Source organism: Lithobates pipiens, unplaced genomic scaffold (genome assembly GCF_037356315.1).
Source record: "Lithobates pipiens isolate NorthernLeopardFrog02 unplaced genomic scaffold, aLitPip1_a1.2 Scaffold_13, whole genome shotgun sequence".
Lineage (NCBI taxonomy): Eukaryota > Metazoa > Chordata > Amphibia > Anura > Ranidae > Lithobates > Lithobates pipiens.
Window position 1 is genome coordinate 12,731,655 of NW_027507718.1, and position 19,653 is coordinate 12,751,307.

Here is a 19,653-nt window from a genome sequence, read left to right on the forward strand (position 1 = left end):
AACGGATTTGGTTGTCAGAATGCCCGACCGTGTGTACAAGGACTAAGGCTTTTTTTTGTTATTTTTTTTTTTTTAATAAGAAACATGTTATATTTACCTGCTTTGTGCAATGGTATTGCACAGAGCTGCCTCAAATCTTCTCTTTTTGGGGTCCCCTACTGGTGCTCTAGTCTCCTTCTGCTCTTGGTGCCCTACTATAGGAAGCCGCTTCCTATGGTGGTGCACCTGCAGGCTCGTCTTTGTTATTTGTCTTCTGCCTTTGTTATTTTATCTTTGGATAGTAAAACATTTTTTTTTTTCTGCCAGTAAATACCTTATACAGCCCACTTCCTGTTTCTTGTCTGGTCATTAGCCTAGGCTTATGACATCATTTACAGATCTCTCTCTCACTATCGTGAGTGTTTGCCAGGAAGGGAGGGGGGATGAGTCATAAGAGGGACAATGAGAGCAGGGCTACAGGGCTGCAGATCTGAAGGTGTGCCTCTGTGTAAATCCAGGAAGTGAACAGGCAGCAGCTTCAGCTGCCCACAGTTAAAATGGCTGCAGCCAGACTCAGTAGAGGGAGATTTCTGCAGTACAGAAGTACAGAATCACAGTATATATAAAATAATATGCAAAGTGGTTGAAATGGAAGCTTCAGAATGGCAAAAGATGTTTTTATTACAAATAATGTGAGGAGACTTCAGTTCCTCTTTAAACATGCATGTCATCATAGTTATTTTTTTCCAACCAGCACTAAGAAAATGACAATTAGATTCTAATTGGTTGCTAAGGCAACATCTTCACGTTTCTTTTCTTCAGATTTACACATGAAGCTCTATTAGCATACGAAGCACTAAAAGCAAGGCCCCAGCACTCGTACATGAAAACCAATCACCATTTCATCATGCATCCCAGACATAGCTATAGTTATTTTTAATCAATAATAAAACACGAAAACTGTTATAAAGTCTAGTCTGTTAATTTACGATTGTAGTTGTGAAATGGCTATGGCATATGATTCCTTTAATTAATGAAACCGATAATGAATAGAACATTTTATGTAAAATAAATATTAAGACTTGTACTTTGTGGCACTAAATCCATTTTGTAAGTGTATTTGTATTTGTATGCGTATTTTGTAAGTGTATTTGTTTTATGGATCCCAATAAGTTTTAACGTGCTTAATTTTAGCTGTTTTTTTATTGAATCATTTAGTCAGCTCTCTTTGTCCATCTATCTGTCTGTCTATCCATCAATTTAATCCATCCATCTATGTTGTGCTGAATATTATAACATAATTGGGTTTGGGCATGTACACTGTGTGAAACATAAACACTCTAATATAGCAGCAATTACAGCAGCCATTTTAGCCTTCTGATAAAATGGAGGTTGAAGAAAACGGATGAAAGAATGAAAGAGAAGAGGGAACAAAACCATTCTCAAAATGTCTAGCAGTCATCTCTCTACATTGCAGGAAGCCAGTTATTGTAATAATATCTACAGGAGTGAAGCCATTAAGATTCTTCTAAATGCATCTTTTTATCGAGAGTTTTCTATTCTATACTGTATATTGTAATTAAACAGCAGCATGAAAATCTGACAGAATTCTATGGTTTGCAGGAAAGAACAAGAAAATGATCGAGAACATTTCACTACATGACTAGTTTATTCATTTCTGTATTCTGTTGCTATAGAAACAAGTAAGAACTAGAATTACATTTTCACTAGCACAGTGCCTCTACATTTCTGCGGTGACAGGGGTGGAGGGACATAATGGCGAGACTCTCAAGTGTAAGTGCTATATTGCAACATGGGACCGCAGAACGCCACGTTTACAATTTTAATCAGTAATGAGGCTCTGGAAATTACATGTGCCTAGTTAGCGCCATTTTCTTCTCTTTTTTTTTTTTTTAAAGAAAAGACAGGTAGTGTTGCAATGCAAGTAGTGAATTCACATTCTATTATAACCCTAAGCTAGGGTATATTGCCCAAGCTAGTTATAATTGTATGCTAGAATGAAAAAATGCAGCCTGTTCTGATTTTGCTCATGGTCTTATCTACATATTGATGAAGGTCATGAAGGGTAACCTTACTGAACGTCTTCACCACCTGAATGAGCACAGCTGGTTTGTAGAAGGGCCTATATTGTACGTTTAGCAACTGAAATAATAGCTCACATTAAAACACACTGGGATTGATTTTTTAAATGCAAAAATATTACATCTATTACATCGGAATGTTCACTTTGCAAGGGAATTATTGAATGAGGTAAATTTCTATTGACTTTCATCATCCAATCATGAGCAAGCAAAAATACATGGGGTATTTTTTGCAAAGTGAATTGTCGCCACAGTCACTAAGCTAAGGAAAAGTCCTTTTCAAAGAGAAAGTCTCTTTGCCATGGTCATAGCAGGACAATAGGAATATCTAGGAGATGAGAAGAGCAGGCAACCATTAAGACCAGAAAGGTCATCGCTTTGCCTGCCAGAATGACCTGCCATTCAGGTATAATGATGGTGCCTGAAGGTTGCTTTAACTTGTCTATAAAACATCTTTCACCGCCATTATGTTATTGAAAACATTATTTAAACAATGGAAGCAATTAACAGAAAAAAAAGCAAATCTGTATTTTTAGTAGTTAAAGTGACCTTGTAACTATTAAAAACATTTCCAGTGAAAGCATGCTTAAAAAAAGAAGAGCGCTGTAAATACGTACCTTTCCTAGTGCCCATGTCACTAAATGCCACTCCAATCCCAAGCAATGGACCCCTAAATTCTTCTGGGAAACATGATGCTTCTGAGACTGTCAAAGTCCTGGGTTCCCTGCAGCTCTTACTTGTTCCTCCTGCTGACTTCCATGTCAGGTTAAAGTGGTGGCTTGGAGGTCATTAGTGAGAGCTGCAGGGAAACCAAAAATTGACATTCCCACAAGTGTTCGTTTCCCAGCGTAATTCACGGGACTGTTTCTCAGGAGTGCCACTGCTTTCGTCCTCAATGGAAGAGTTTTCAGTAGTGATAAGGTCACTCTAATAAGACCTTATTTTCTGAAAATTGTAACCTCTGTAATCAGTGACAAGTTTTATGCCAAATTAGTAGCTGCCTCTAATCATAACTCAGCCTAAGCCCTCATGCACACTGGATATTTTTTTACAGTTGCTGTTTTTGGCTTCAGACATTTTTTTCTACAGCCGGTAACAGTGGTGGCCCCTCTATCAAGGGCGCTCTGCGCCACCCCCCCACCATCCATGTGTCCAGCCCCCTGATTTACATGCAGGGCTCTGGATGCATGGATTCCAATCAGTTTTTTTTTTAAGCCCATGATTAGAGCCAGAAGCTCTAATAGGCTTCAATAAAGGGTGGGCTTGGGACACAGAGCACTGCGCCCTAAGCCCACCCAGTTGTATGACAATAGTGAATGAATATTCGCAATTGTAACACTGATTCTCCTCCCGCCCAATCGTGAAGTGGGTCATGAGACCCATCACCCGATCGGCCAAAAGGAGATCCAATCGGAGTGGCTGCCAGGAGGTGGAGGGAGGAGACACATGGTGCATGGATGAGAGGAGGGAGGAGACGCAGGGGAACCAAGAAACCAGCAGCCCGCAGCCCAGAGAGAAGCCGCTGCTGCCTGCTGCCCACAATATGTAGTAAGTGCAGGGTCCCGACTGACTCACCTGCCAGGGGGAGTTCTGGGGGGGATTTGGGTGGTGATGGGTGGCTTGTCCATGCACACATACTCTGTTATCTGCGTTTTTTGGCAGGGGTGCTTTCTGCCCCCCCCCCCCCCCCCCCCCCCGAACTAGTGGGTTTTCAGAGGCGTTTTTCAGCTGAAAAAAAGACGTTCTAACTCTGATAAAAGCTTAAACATGCAGAAAAAACATGTCTTTTGGTGTTTATTAGCGTTTTTTAGCCATAAGCTTTTGTGGGAGAATAGTTTTGCTAAAAAAAAGCTAAAAAAAAGTAAAAACGTTAAAAATACGCTAGTGAAAAATGCTGCAAAACTCTTTCTACAGCTACAGCTTTCTTCAGCTGTTACTGACGTTTTTAAAACGTCCATTGTGCATGAGGCCTTAGAAACACAAATGTAATTGAGTGGAAAAAACTATACTTGGGGTTTTTTGTCACCTTTTGAGGCCTGCACAGAATATCCTCCATTTGTAAACTATTTGCCAGATTAAGTATGGATGGACGTTCAAATCTTAAGAAACCCTTTTATAACGCTTTCCAGTGTTTTCACAGCTGCTCTTTTTGGCTTCAGGTTTTTTTTCTACAGCCAGTAAACTCCCCAGCATGTTATCCTATGTGTCCATGTACACATAGGCTGTTATCAGTGTTTTTTGTCAGGGACGTTTTCTGGCTGGAAAACCCCCCCAGAACTAGCGGCTTTTTTAATATCACCCCTCTGCAAGTACATAAAATGTTTGGGTGGACTTTACCAAGGTTCCAAGTATGTAAGACACACTTGCAGCTCCTGTCAGTATATGTATTCTTTGTGTCACACTTAACTATTTTATTATCCATAGACAGTAGTTATATGCCCTAATTATTTTATTTCCAGTTTTAAATGTTAAAGTAAATTATTTCTGCGGGGATTAGGGGTCAATTTACTGAAAGAAAATAGGCTGATCACTCTGCAAGGGAAGGTACATTTTGCAAGGAAGTTTTCCCAATGGCTTAGGAAAATAAAGAAAAGGAAAATGAAAAAAAAATGCATTTTTTGCTTGCACATGATTGAATTATGTCAGCAAAGCTTCACCTATTCAGCAAGCTTTATGAAAGTTCCCTTGTAAAGTACAACTTCCTTTGCAAAGTGTTTATTTGACCTTAGTAAATCAACCCCTAGGCGGGATGTTTGAGATTAAATATATACTGTATATACCTGTTGAGATGACCTTCTTCTTCAGGTTTATAAACAATAAATATATATTACGCAGCAAGTCCATAAATCTGGAATATATAATTTTCCTGTCTTAGTTACGTCACTTTTACAGTGTATTCAGAAGATGAGCTGCTCTCACTACTACGTTTGAAAAGAAATGTAATGTCATTTTTCTGTTTGCTGTACTTTATTAAAGCATTGCATATAGCAACTTATGGCCTTAGATATCTAGACAGTTATGCCGCATGCACACGATTGGAATTTTGGTCGGAAAAAGCTCTGATGGGTTTCCCGATGGAATTCTGACGAGATTTCCCTCAAGCTGTCTTGCATACACACGGTCACACCAAATTCCGACCGTCAAAAACGCGGTGACATACAACGCATACAATGGGACTAGAAAAAGGAAGTTCAATACCCAGTAGCCAACAGCTTCCATCTCGTAGTTGAATATGAGCATGCATGAGTTTTTGCGTGTCGGAATTGCATACACACAATCGCAATTTCCGATAGAAAGTTTTTCCGTCGGAAAAATTGAGAACATGCTCTCAAATTGTTGCTGGTGGGAATTCGCTGGTGGGAATTCGGGGCAGCCAAATTCCGATGGAGCATACACACGGTCACATTTTCAGATGAAAAGTTCTCATCAGTCTTTTGCTGCCCGAAATTCTGATCTTGTGTACGCGTCATTAGGAATAGGCAATTTTAGAAAATATAAATACAGCATTGTTCCAATTTGAACCAGACCATTGAGCAATATGTGATAAAAATTTCACAATGTGAAATGTTAAACTTTCTACATTGCTGGCATTTAATCAAATGTTTTCTACATTAAAAGTGGTTACAAGTAAATGACCTGTAGCTAACACATATCTGCTTATTTATGGGTAACAAATCATAAAGCTTGCATCATTGTACGTTCTATTTAGCCGTGATGATGTTGAAACAAGAAAAACTGCTTTATTGTTTTTTTGAAAGCGATAACATAAAAAAAAAAAATAGGAATAAAAGAGGATTAATCTCATTCAACTAGATTAACTAGTAGCCATCACTGTAGACTGAATTCTGATTGCTGATTGAATAGAGGAACGATTCTAATAATTATAACTTACCACAATTGGGTATGTGCATTACACTCACTGCTATCCTTTTATCATTCTCATTAAAACAGATTATGTTCTGCTTGTCCATGTTGAACATGTTTGCCTGTTGAAACACCTTTATCCACATTAAATCACAGGAACACAGGAATGGATTGTCACTTAGAATTCTGAAAGAAAAGTTACCTTTTTAACAACAACTTTCAAAATGTAATAAATATTCACATTCACTTTTCTACCTCTTTTAGACATATGTTTTAAGACACATACCTTTTCACAGTAGTACTTTAAACTGCATAGGGATTCGTATTATGTCTTTGGTTAACCTGAGGGTTTAATTTACTAAATCTGGAGAGTGCAAAATCCTGTTGCAGCTCTGCATAGAAACCAATCAGCGTCCAGTTTATTTGTCAAAGCTTTATTGAACAAAGCTGAAGTTAGAAGCTGATTGGATACCATGCACAGCTGTACCAGTGTTAGCACTCTCCAATTTTAGTAAATTAACCCCTTGAAGCTCTAAAAGTTTTACAAATATAACTATAGATGCTGATAGGGCTAAATTCTAGATAACAGTATTTCTCCAGTTATCTATACCCTCTGATGCCATTGTTAAACTTCATAAAACTCATCCAGCCTTCCTCTGATGGGGGATGTTTGAATGTTTGCAATTCAAATTTTCTCCCAGTGGGTCGAAAGCGTCAGCCAGTTCTTGGCTGGTGGTTTCTTAGAGGATGCAAATTTTTTGGACACCCTTTCCTGCTAAAAACCTGGTAAGGGCCATTTCACACAAGCAATTCTGCTGAGTTTGATACATGCATCAGTAGAATTACAGAGGAGAGCCTTGCACTTACTGTACCTAGATGAAATAGGGTCATTTTACCTTGCCCTAATGAATTTAGGGCTTTCAGTTGGTTCAGCTAGCAAGGAAACTGCTGTATAGCAAAAGGTAAATGGTCTGCTCATGATCATGTCGCTGTTGGTTGTTGTCAATAACAGGATTGCTCATGTGTCTTGGGTCTAAGGACAAAGTTGCATTCTTTGTGCTATTGGCATACCAACGCTTATGCCTCTTTTTCTGGCGGTTATTTTTCAATTGGTTTATATTATTGAGAAATGAATGCTTCGCAATCTGTATTGCTGATGAAGTAGAATGTGCAAATTGCTAGAGGAACAGAATTTGACTAGTCACTCATCTTGGTCTTTAAAAGGGCTACTAGTAACCACATAACAGTACTAGGCTTTTGGATGGGAAGATTAATGTAAACAGAAAAAGTAGAATGTCTGCCATTCTAATCAGTGGTTTAAAAGGGATGGGACCATCAAACTTTGTTATTGAGCAGTTTAATTTACTTGAATGGTTAACATGGCAGATTGCTGATAAGTGTTGATGAATCCATATATCAGTTACTCTTAATTCTTAATGTTGTGATGACCTTGCAAGTTGCATTCCATTTAATCTCCTGACTAGTACTCTAAAGATCATCTAACAGTATTGCTTGGCTGTACAATGTCACAAAATGCTTTAAAAGGACCCTTAAAAGCAGTTTATCATTCCTAAGTGAATCATATTAACATTCCTCATCCTCATGTTATCCAGCTGTATAAGTGATAATGAGATATAACTTGATCTAACAGAGCCAACATAAGCTTTTTATAAAATTTTAACTGACAGATAATGAAGGAATCAAAATGTAACAGCATTTGACTACACCATAATGAACAGAAAATAAATCATCAAGCATAAACATGAAAAAAAGAATGGAAAAAAATTAAAACAAGAAAAAAAGAATGAAAAAAAAAACTTTAAATATTAAATAGATAATGGATGGTGTTCATTTGCCATTGCAGTTTTTGCTAAACTTTCGACTCTGCTCAATATTTGTTTGTCATACAGTTGACCATTGTGGATCAAATTGCTTCCCGGCCTGTGATCGCTGCCATCATTGGACAGTGCTTGTTAAACCCTTCAGTGCGCCTAACCCGTTTTAGCCTCTTCTCACAATTTTGTAAACTTTGTTACCTTCTGTAATTTTGGTGTCTCTTGGACACACAGTAACATTTTGACACATGCACATTTTTATGCACATGCCTGTGAATGTTGACACAACCAGTAAGCACTCTTTAAAGGGACCTCTCTCCATTCTGTTTGCCCATTATTGATTTGATTCTGCCCTGTCCTGTACTTCTCTCACCCTGATCCTAGTTTTTGTTTTAGATTTCTCATTTTGCACCTCATCTCTAAATTTACCCACTGTCTTTTTGACCAGAATTTAGTTTTTTACCTATTTTATATATTCAATCCCACACTTGAGATCTAGCAGTGACCAGGTTATCCTCCTACATAGGTTTTACATGTTTATCTGTTGTCTTCAGCTTTCTACAGGCATACCCCACTTTTAAGTACACAATGGGGTTTGTTTACTAAAGGTGGAAAGTGCAAAATCAGGCTCACTTCTGCATAGAAACCAATGAGCTTCGAGGTTTTATTACCAAAGCTTAATTGAACAAGCTGGGATTAGAAGTTCATTGGTTTCTATGCAGAAGTGAGCCTGATTTTGCACTTTCCACCTTTAGTAAATAAATTTGTGTACCTAAAAGTGGGGTATGCCTGTATACTCTTTAGAAAGGAACACCGTGTTTGAATTATTTCTACCTGTTCCAGCAGTGGCATGTCTTGGCATACACTGTGTGACAGCTGATTGGAGGAAAGGCACACACCCCTCCTCCACATAGGCAGAGGAACGAAGAAACTTGCAGAGCTGTACTGTGAATAGACAAACTCTCTGCTAATCTATTTATAGCACCCACCCCGACACAAATTTCAGACTGGTTTCTATCTCGGTTGTCGGGGGAACTTGTCAGAAGTTATCATACTGATAACAGAAGAACGGAGCAGCAGAAAGACACGGGACATAGTGCTTTAGAGAGAGATAAATATACACTAAATTTCAAGGAGGTGTGCTGGCAACCAGGGAAATAGGATTAGGAGTTATAGTTGCATCCAAGGCTGGGACCCTGTGAATGCAACCATCATGAACCAGACACAGTGGTACTGGTCACTCATAGTCTACAAAGCAGAGCTGCACAGTAAAGCTGATATGGGCCAACACAGAGCACTACACAGCAGAAAATGTAAGTGAGAACTTTATTTTCCTCAACCCCCTGAACAAATCTGCTCTGTAGTGTGTGACTGCATAGCTTCTAAATACACAGCACAACCTGAAAACATGGCATGGCAAAACGTAGCAAACAAGAGCTTTGTGGGATTTTGAAGACATTTCGTGGGTCTCTGCCAGGTGCTATAGACTCGTGGCACATCTGCGCTTGAAGAGGATATTGGCACAAGAAGGTGGTCCAGGGGCAAAGTGACAAAGAAGAACTTTGGGCTGGAAGGAGGACAATGCTAGACTTCATGGACTAGTAAACATGTTTTTTTTTTTTGTTTTTTGTTTTTTATGCAGAAACAGTTACCAGGGACTACAATTAAGATTTTAGCTAGATAAAGTGAAGTTCCTCTTTAAAGGTGTGCTACTTGTTTACAATCGGGCAATGGGCTAATTGCTATATTAACATGTGTTTACTAAGTATTTTCATTAGTAAGAATTCTGTTTAAGCATCAAACAAAAAAAAAACTATATGTCAAGGTAATAAAACAAAGGGTTAATAAGTTGACACTATCCATTTCTCCACACTTCATTCTGTAATCATACTATCCAAAAGAAATATAAATTCCTGAACTACATGACCTCTTTCTCACAACGGGTCCAAGAAGTTGGGGAAACATAATACGGAATGGAAATTGGCATATCTCACAGCTTAGTGTGTTGTGGGACATGCAATACCCATCACATTAGGTTAAAGTAATACATTATTGCACAACAATATGAGATGCTGCAAACATTGGCTAAGATAGCATAACTCCGTCATACAGCTGCTCCAAGCTGACATTCAATGCTTCACAACATGATACTTTAGATGCAATAGAACATGCTGTGAAGATGATTTCCACATGTTTTATGTGCTGAAAGTGACGGTGATTACTATTATATTATGTTCTACTATGTACTATTAGGTTCTATCATTGTGTGGACACAGTGGGGTGTACTTACTAAATCTAAAGAGTGCAAAAACAGGCTCACTTCGCATAGAAACCAATCAGCTTCCAGGTTTTATTGCCAAAGTTTAATTAAACAAGCTGAGGTTAGAAGCAGATTGGCTACCATGCACAGCTGCACCAGATTCTGAGTGCTCCAGTTTTAGTAAATCTACCCCAGTGTCACCAGAAACATAACTACTTATTATAGTTGCTCTAAAGGGGGTACACACTATGAGAAAATCGTTTCGACTTTCATATAGTGTGTACACAACTTTTGGCATCTCATTCTGATTTTGCAAATGAAAATTTTCGAAGGGACAAACTCCAAAGTTTTTCTCGTACGTGAACAGAACGAACAATTTTTGTTTAACCCCCCCCTGACGGTATTCCCGAGTCTGGCTCGGGGTGGAATTTTTATACCAAGAGCGGTAACCCCGAGCCAGACTCGGGACTGCATCGCTGGATCCAGGAGGAGGTTTACTTACCTTCTCCCTCGGATCCAGCGTTGTCTCCCCGCTGTACGAGCGAGCCGTGTCTCGCTCGATCTATCACGGAGCCAATCTCCATTCCCTGCGAGCGTTGTGACTCACGGGGACGGAGATCGGTGCCAAATTCAAAAAGTGAAACACACACATTACATACAGTATAATGTAATCTTACAGATTACATTGCTGTATGTAATTATTTCACATCCCCTTTGTCCCTAGTGGTCTGTCCAGTGCTCTGCATGCAGTTTTATATTATAAAAACTGTTCTTTATGCCTGGAAACTGGAGATTGTCCATAGCAACCAAACTGTCATTTTACATCAAAAATGGTTTTAGACCAGCTAGAAAACAGCGATAATAAATTAGAATCACTTGCAGAATTGAGCGATAGCGATTTGTGGGGAGATCCGTCATTAAACACTGAAAAGTAATGACAGTGACAATTCTGCAACTGAGAAAATTTCAGTGTTTTTGATTTGATTACATTATTGAATAATTTTTATTATTGTTATATTATTATTTGGTACAATTATTTATAGTTATTTATTATATTATAATTTATGATTTCATTTTTCAAACTCTATCATACCCGGGATGTCTGCTAGACTCTGGTTTGGACAGATTTAAGAGAGTTATTCCTAAGAATTACAGGACTACAATATAAAACGCCAAATTTTTATGCAAAATAATGGTACCGCTTTTAGCACCTAAAATCCGAAATAATCGTACCGCCAGGGAGGTTAATGTGTACCGTTTTTAAAATGATTTTCGTATGAGAAATATCAAATAAGAAAGACTGCGCATGATCAGAAACAATAAACAACAAAGAAAGCCTTTGTTGTACGAGAATTTTCACACATTATCTCCTCTCTCGGTCCCGACCTGCAGTGAAACATCAAGGAAAGCCGGGCAATCGTTCACCCAATTTTCTTATAGTGTGTATAGTGCGAGCCTTTAGTCTAAAAAATCCTATTGACCCATTAAACATTTTAGGGAACTGAAACTGGCTTTAAATCGGGATAATTATTTAGTAGCTCCTGATTTTCTTATAGTGTGTACTAGCCTTTAGTTTAACCACCTCGCGCCTGCCCTATAGCCGAATGACGGCCGTAGAGCAGGCGCGTTCGTCCGGGAGGCCGTCCCTGGACGTCCTAATGTTTACTCCCGCAATGCGCGCCGCCGCGGGCGCGCATCGCGGAAGTTCTGTGTTCGCCATGTCCCCCTGGGGACAGGCAAACACAGATCGCTGTAAACGGCCAATCACAGCGGCCGTTTACAGCGCGATCGGTGTGTCCAATGGGAGATGATCTCATATGTAAACATATGAGATCATCTCTCAGCGCCGCTCTCCCTCCTCACACAGACAGAGTGTGAGAGGGGAGAGATGAACGGCTGCAGCGGCAGCCGTTCTGCTTTGCTTTGTTTTGATAAAAAAAAAAAAGTAAAAAAAAAGTGCCATCCTCCCCCAGCAGTGCCATCCATCCTCCCCCAGCAGTGCCATCCATCCTCCCCCAGCAGTGCCATCCTGCCCCAGTGCCATCCTGCCCCAGTGCCATCCGCCCCAGTGCCATCCGCCCCAGTGCCATCCACCCCAGTGCTACCTGCCCCCAGTGCCATCCACCCCAGTGCTACCTGCCCCCAGTGCCACCTGCCCCCAGTGCCACCTGCCCCCAGTGCCACCTGCCCCCAGTGCCACCTGTTGTCAGTGCCATTTGTCCCCAGTGCCATCTGTAATCAGTGCCATGTATAAGTGCCATCTGTCATCAGTTCCACGTGTCATCAGTGCCACATAGTGCCATCTGTCACCAGTGCCACGTATTAGTGCCATCTGTCATCAGTGCCACTTATCAGTTCCATTTGTCATCAGTGCCACCTGTCAGTGTCACGTGCCATCTGTTGTCAGTGTCACATGTCATCAATGCCACTTATCAGTGCCATCTGTCATCAGTGTCACGCGTCATCGGTGCCATGTATTAGTGCCATCTGTCATCGGTGGGATGTATTAGTGCCACGTATTAGTGTCATCTGTCATCAGGGCCACGTATTAGTGCCACGTGTCTTCAGTGCCACGTATTAGTGCCACGTGTCATCAGTGCCACGTATAAGTGCCACGTGTCATCAGTGCCACATATTAGTGCCATCTGTTATCAGTGCCACATATTAGTGCCATCTGTCATCAGTGCCACGTGTCATCAGTGCCACGTATCAGTGCCATCTGTCATCAGTGTCACGTGTCACATGCCATTGTCCTGGTGCTTCAAAAGTGTAATAAATAGTCAACAAATTAGATGTGTAATTTATGTTCCTAGAACACATGATGGCGCTACCTGCATGTTGGGCCTCTCTATGTGGCCAGGCTGTGAAAAAAGTCCCACACATGTGGTATTGTAATACTCAGGAGGAGTAGCAGATTTTTTTGGGGGGTGTCATTTGTGGTATACACATGCCATGTGAGAGAAATAACCTATTACAATGACAATTTTGTGGAGAAAAAAAAAATGAAAAATCTTAATTTTGCTAAGAATTGTGGGAAAAAAATGACAACATCAAAAAGCTCACTATGCCTCTAACTAAATACCTTGGAATGTCTACTTTCCAAAAAGGGGTCATTTGGGGGGTATTTGTACTTTCCTGACTTGTTCGGGTCACAAGAAGCGAGATAGTCCACCAGTACATCAGATGTGATCAATTTTGTGCGATTCGCACCACAGCTTGTAGACTCTCTAACTTTCACAAAGACCAAATAATATCCACTAATTTGGGTTATTTTTACCAAAGATATGTAGCAGTATAAATTGTGGGCAAAATTTATGAAGAAAAAATAATAATTTGCATAATTATGTCACAGAAACAAAGAAATATGCGTTTTTTTTTCAAAATTTTCGGTCTTTTTTCATTTATAGCGCAAAAAATAAAAACCCCAGAGGTGATCAAATACCACCAAAAGAAAGCTCTATTTGTGGGAAAAAAAGGACAAAAAATTCATTTGGGTACAGTGTTGCATGACTGAGTAATTGTCATTCAAATTGTGAGAGCACCGAAAGCTGAAAATTGGTCTGGGCAGGAAGGGTGTTTAAGTGCCCAGTAAGCAAGTGGTTAAAATTATTCTATTGATTCATTAAGGGATTAAAGTGTTTGTAAAGGCACAAGGTTTTTTACCTTTATGCTTTCTATGCATGAAGGTAAAAATTGTTTGAACCCCCTCTCGATCCAATGATGGCTACAAGAGTCTTGGCTCTCCGGGGACTCGCACTCCTGATTGGCTTTTGGCAGGGGGGGGGGGGGCAGGTCAAAGCCGTGGTTCCATGTGTGAATGGACACACAGAGCCACAAAACCACTGCACAGATCAAGTAAGTATAACATGTTAGTTATTTTAGAAAACCAAAACAAAAAAACAAGACGTTAAAGTGTAAGTAAACCCCCCTATCGTTTTCAGCCAAGAAAGCTGCCATCTTTGCCTCTGTTTAATATAAAACTACCATGATGCTGCACATGTGATCAGTCATGACACCAGCCATTGGATGGTTTAGCAGTTTGATTGAGAGCACAACCAATGGGAGTGTTACATTTCCGGCATGCCCCAGAAATGAAACTGTTTTATGGATGGGTTTACTTCTGCTTTAATATCCCTTTAAGGAACTGGAATTGACTTTAAATTAGGAAAATAATTTTGCAGCTAACCACCAAAACTAGAGTGTCGTCCAATTTGCACAAGGGTGGTCTAGCTGGGAGTATCTGCAGTCTCAAGGCATCATGCAAAGTTTGTTACTAAGAGAGAAGAAGGTTATTTATGGGAATTAAATGTGTAGGACTGCCAACATCCTTAAAACATGAGAAAAAAAGAGCATGCAACAAGCGCTCTAAATAGTGAGTCAGCCGATGAGAGAGCCAATCCTCACAGGTTGTTTGGGTAATGCTGGTTATTTAGCCCCATTAGCTGTATGAAATAGCTGAGGCCAGAATTCAGAGCCTCTCTCTGAAGCGGAGGTACGGGGCATGATGACGTCCCACGCCGGCGCGTCACCAGAGAAAGGAATGTCCCCACCTGTGTTAGAAAAACACTCAGACACAGCTGGCATGTCTCAGTCTGAGGACTACAGCTCTGATGTCTGCACCTCTATCAACACAGTGAAAGGTAACATACTAGTTTATATAGGCAATTCTGGGTAACACATGCCCTTGTCCTGTTGTTACAGCACACTAGCTGTGCTTGTACACTTATTCTAAAAACATTGACTGAATTTCTTTTGTTTATTTATGGCCTTTAAGACAGCAATACTGTTTTGCTGGTTTAACATTAGGGCGTCCTTTGTGGATGTGAATCAGTGGCCGGCTCTGGGTTATTTTTTATGTACTAATGTACAAATACTATGTAACTATAACTATGTTGCAGATAAAGGTAAAGTCCCCCAAGTATAAAATTGCCCCTGATGAAGGAAAGTATCTACCAATAAAATTTCCGAAACATGTCGGGATGTATGCTACAAATCTTCTTGGACTCACCTCCACTTGACCCTAGCAGTGCCTGGATTATTAGCTTTGGGTTTGAGATATATATATATATATATATATATATATATATATATATATATATATATATATATATATATATATGTGTATATTAACTGGTTCATTGGTGTACTTTTTGTATATTTTAATGTGATTGTTTATGACTACAAAATTTATCAGATACTGTGTACTCAATAAAAGTGGCACATGGTTGCCTTTATTTACTCCATTACATTTATTTCTGTCTTAAAAGTCCAAGGGGGCGGTCCCTGTTGCACTTGTTGCATGCTCTTTTTTTCTGCCGTTTGTTAATAACACAAAGCTCACATGCTTTATTCACTTTAGATAACATTTTTTTTAAATCCGATCCTTGACTGTTCTCTACACTTTAACTTTGCATTTTAGGGAACAAGTTATGGGTTTAAAAAACCCTTTTAGTATTTCATCAGAGTGAGGGGTTGAACATCTGTCTCTATCAGTTACAGTTTAACCACTTCAATATCGGGCACTTCCCCCCTTCCTGACACACTTTGAATGACAATTGCGTGGTCATGCAACACTGTACCCAAACTACATTTTTATAACTTTTTCCACAAATAAAGCTTTCTTTTGGTGGTATTTGATCACCACTGGGGTTTTTATTTTTTGCGCTACAAATAAAAAATAACGAAAATTAAGAATATAAAAAAGTTTGTCTTAATTTCTGTTACAAAATGTTGCAAATAAGTAAGTTTTCTTCTTCACTGATGAGCACTTGAGACTGCACTGATGGGCACTGATGAGGCGATACTGATGGGCACTGATGAGGTGGCACTGATGGGCACTGATGATGAGGCACTTATATGCAGCACTGATGGGCACTGATAGGCGGCACTGATAAGCAGCACTGATGGTCACTAATAAGTGGTACAGATAAGTGGCACTGATGGGCACTCATAGGTGGCATTGATGGGCACTGATAGGCAGCACTGCCACTGATAAGCAGCACTGATGGGCACTAATAGGTGGAACTGATATGCAGCACTGATGCACACTGATAAGTGTCACTGATGGGCACTCATAGGTGGCACTAATGTGCATTGATAGGTGGAACTGATGGGAACTGATAGGCGGCACTGGTGAACACTTATAGGCGGAACTGATAGGTGGCACTGATGGGCACTAATAGATGGCACTGATAGGCAGCACTGATGGGCGCAGATTGGCATTTCTAAGGGGCACCGATTGGCAATGATTGCCATCTCTGGTGGGCTCTAGTGGGGATCATTGGTGGGCTCCAGTGACCACCATCAATGGGTCTGCATTGATAATCAATGCGCCGATCGGCTCTTCTCTACTCGTGTCTTGTCAGAACGAGTAGAGGGGGAAAACTGCACTTTCTTGTTATCATGTGATCAGCTGTGATTGGACATGTCATAGGCTCTTTACCAGGATTGGAGATGCAGTGTGTTAGACTAACACACCACACCACTGATCGTCGTGCTGCACGGATGTGCACTAGCGGCTTATCCTGCTGGACATCATATGATGCCAAGTCAGGCTAATACAACTACTTTCTGGCCCTTATTGTGCTATATGGTGGGTGGGAAGTGGTTAAGTGGTATTAAGTTAACAGCAGTAATGTAAATTGCACTAGAAATTCCATTAGAGTTTGTCTATCTGTAAAGTGACTTGTGATGAATTTATGGTGGAATACAACACAACACAATGTAAATACAATCTAGCATACTTGAAACAGAGCATGATTGTCTTTGTGTCTGCATCCTGATATTGCAGGTACAAAATTTCACATATATGTTTTTTTAATTCACACAAATCAATCACTGTACTGCTTCATTGCATGATAGTTTTTACTTTTTACTGATTGCAGTGACCCAAGCATGGCAAGTAATACATAGCATGTTACTACTCAGTTTACAAGTCTTTTATGCTTCAAGTTCTAAAACTTTAGCTATATTTTCCCACTACTGACAAGCGACTGAAGTTATCCTTTGATATTTGTATCAGACAAATACAATGAAAACAAGAAAAAAACACTTTGTACTTTAGCCTGTGACCTTTGACCTGGCTAAAGTTCTGAGGGTTTTTTTCTCCACAATTTATCCTACCACTTTAATTAGTTTTACTACATTGCTCAGTAATGGTAAGGAAAGGTCAGCTAAGATGAAGACATCATGACCACCATAATGACATCACTGCTACCTGTATAGCTTGAGGTGAGAATGGAAGAAGGGGTTCGTTAATATTAGAGCTAGTACCAATGAGATAGGTATTAAGGGCAATTTTAGGTGTGTAGTACCAGGGGGCAGAGGTTAGGTTAGACTGGAGACTCTGTCAACTTAAGAATACTAAGAGCTGCTAGCATCCTACCAATGCAAAAGTGAGTGCTCCTTCTCCTTTACCGCATGTCCATTTGCTGGTGAAATAGACCATCATAGCCATTAAGATTTTGTGGAGTGGGTCTTACAAGCACTACCAGAAGTGTCGGAGCTTAGCTTGGCGAGAACACCTGCCACTTATCATAAGGCTTGCTGTTGGAGGGGTTTGGTCATTTATCAACACACATGCATGCAGGCAGTCAGCATAATCACACATATAATATATTTATCAGAATATATGTTAACTTTATTGAAGCTTACATAAAGCTTAAGCCACATTAAGTTTTAAAAAAAAAAAAAGCTTAGTAGAAATGAAGTTGCAAATATTACTTACAGGTCAGTCAACGAGAGATGACGAAATAGTTTTCTACTTAAAGTTGGCAGCTTATTTCTGGAAAGATCTCTGCAAAAATTAGATATTTTGATTTAAAATCACTTAACATCATTATATTGCCAGCCAATTGACTGATAATGTTCTGTGGCCTAACTAAAGATGTATGGAGCGCCTAACTATAAGTACAGTTTTTCTGAGGTAAGCAGAGTAAGTGCAAGAGTTGGGTAGCAAAACAAGAAGGTGATCACACATTGACAGGCCCTCTGGCATGTTGCCTGTAGTCTCCGCTGGCTAAGTTAGGCACTGAATACTGAGCAGTCAGTATGGTAAATTGTCAACTCTGTACATACCAGGAATTGGACTACTACCTTTTCTCCACTGTTTGAGAAGTAGTTTAGCAGTACCTACAATAACTTCAGAGACTGTTAGTAGCTTATCGCTCAACAACTTTTAGTGATGCTCCACAACTTTTGGTCCCACTATATATTTTTATTTTATCTTTATTTGTTCTTGTAGGATCATAAAGACTTGTGGCTAGAATTTGAAATTACTTAGCAGTGATCCAAATTACTAAAATATCAACTTACATTCCAAACTATCGTATGGCACTTAATAGGTCTGAAGTTGGACAATGGCCAGACAAATCTTTCTTTTTCAAGGGGTAGGGGTAAGATCCTCTAAAATGTTTTTATTGCTAGCTATGTCCCCATTGTGAAGAATTTGTATATAAAAAAAGAGGTAAGTACTCATAAGTAGAGACCCTATTCTAGCCAAAACCCTTTGCATATCCTGTATGTATAACAGAAAAATTTTGTATGGTGGAAAGAAGAGAAAACCAACCTAGAGCCTAAATGCATACAATAACCAGGGTTTTTTCTCAGAGAATAGGTGCAGGAACTCGGATCTTCACCCTTCGTTTCTGCTCCCTACCCGCCCCTAAGCGTTCCTTGGTTCCACCTCCTACCAACCTCCCAGTACCACCCATTTTAGAGAATACTGAACCAAGAATCATTTTTGCTACTAAGTGATTTGCAGGGAATTCGTTAATGATAACAAAGAAAGGCAGTAAAATATATCCCCTGCAGTGAGCAGCAATAGACCTTAGCCCAGCAACGGTAGACCAATAAATCAACAATAGACCCCAGGAAGCAACAGATGTCCTAGCAGACTGAATCAATAGATCCTTCAGGAGGCAGCAACAAAAGACCTCTTCCTCAACAGTAGATCCCTCCCAGCTACAATTCCCCCCCCCCCCCCAGAAACATAAGACTAGCAACAATAGACCTTCACACAAAAATAGATCCCCAGTGACAAAATATCCCCCCAGCAGCAAGCATCGATAGACCCTCCAGCACACCCCAGCACTCCTTGCATACATTCATTTCTGGGGGTGATGGAACTGCGTTCCCCCATGTTCCTGCTGAAAAAAAGCCCTGACAATAACTAAAGCTCTGTAAAGCACAACAAAAAAGCAGAACTTTTTTTTTTTTTAAATACAAGAATGCAGATAAGTTAATTTATTTACTACTTCTCACTTGCCTGGTAAGCTATAAGCATGGAACAAGAATTGTAAACATGGTAGGAAATAAATTGATGAGGTAACAATATCTTGTCCCGATCCAGAATCATCATACTCTAGGTTTAAAACTTTAGTTAATGCAATAATTAATAATCTATCAAAATTAACATTTTTTTTAATAAACAAGGACATTATATGCGTCTGTGATGACTACAATTACTGTACCATATCTGTATAACACAAACATTAATAACAGTCTAATTATATGGCATGTCAGTTTAGGAGACTTGACCTTTAGGCTCAGCAGCAATAGACATCTGACACCTTTAATAATTTTAGATAATTATTAATGTGGTCTATACCAACTA

At 39.7% G+C, this 19,653-nt stretch overlaps 1 protein-coding gene across 8 annotated transcripts in view; it reads right to left on the reverse strand.

The window, feature by feature from the left end:
- Positions 1-19,653, reverse strand: part of NTRK2 (neurotrophic receptor tyrosine kinase 2) — a 312,631-nt gene that overhangs the window by 256,786 nt on the left and 36,192 nt on the right. For all 8 annotated transcript variants that reach the window (XM_077474847.1, XM_077474853.1, XM_077474851.1 and 5 more), the window contains exons 5-6: positions 17,767-17,835; positions 5,974-6,131 (exon numbers count right to left, since the gene is read on the reverse strand). In XM_077474847.1, coding sequence (XP_077330973.1) covers positions 5,974-6,131; positions 17,767-17,835 — 227 coding nt within the window. The remainder of the gene's footprint in view (positions 1-5,973; positions 6,132-17,766; positions 17,836-19,653) is intronic.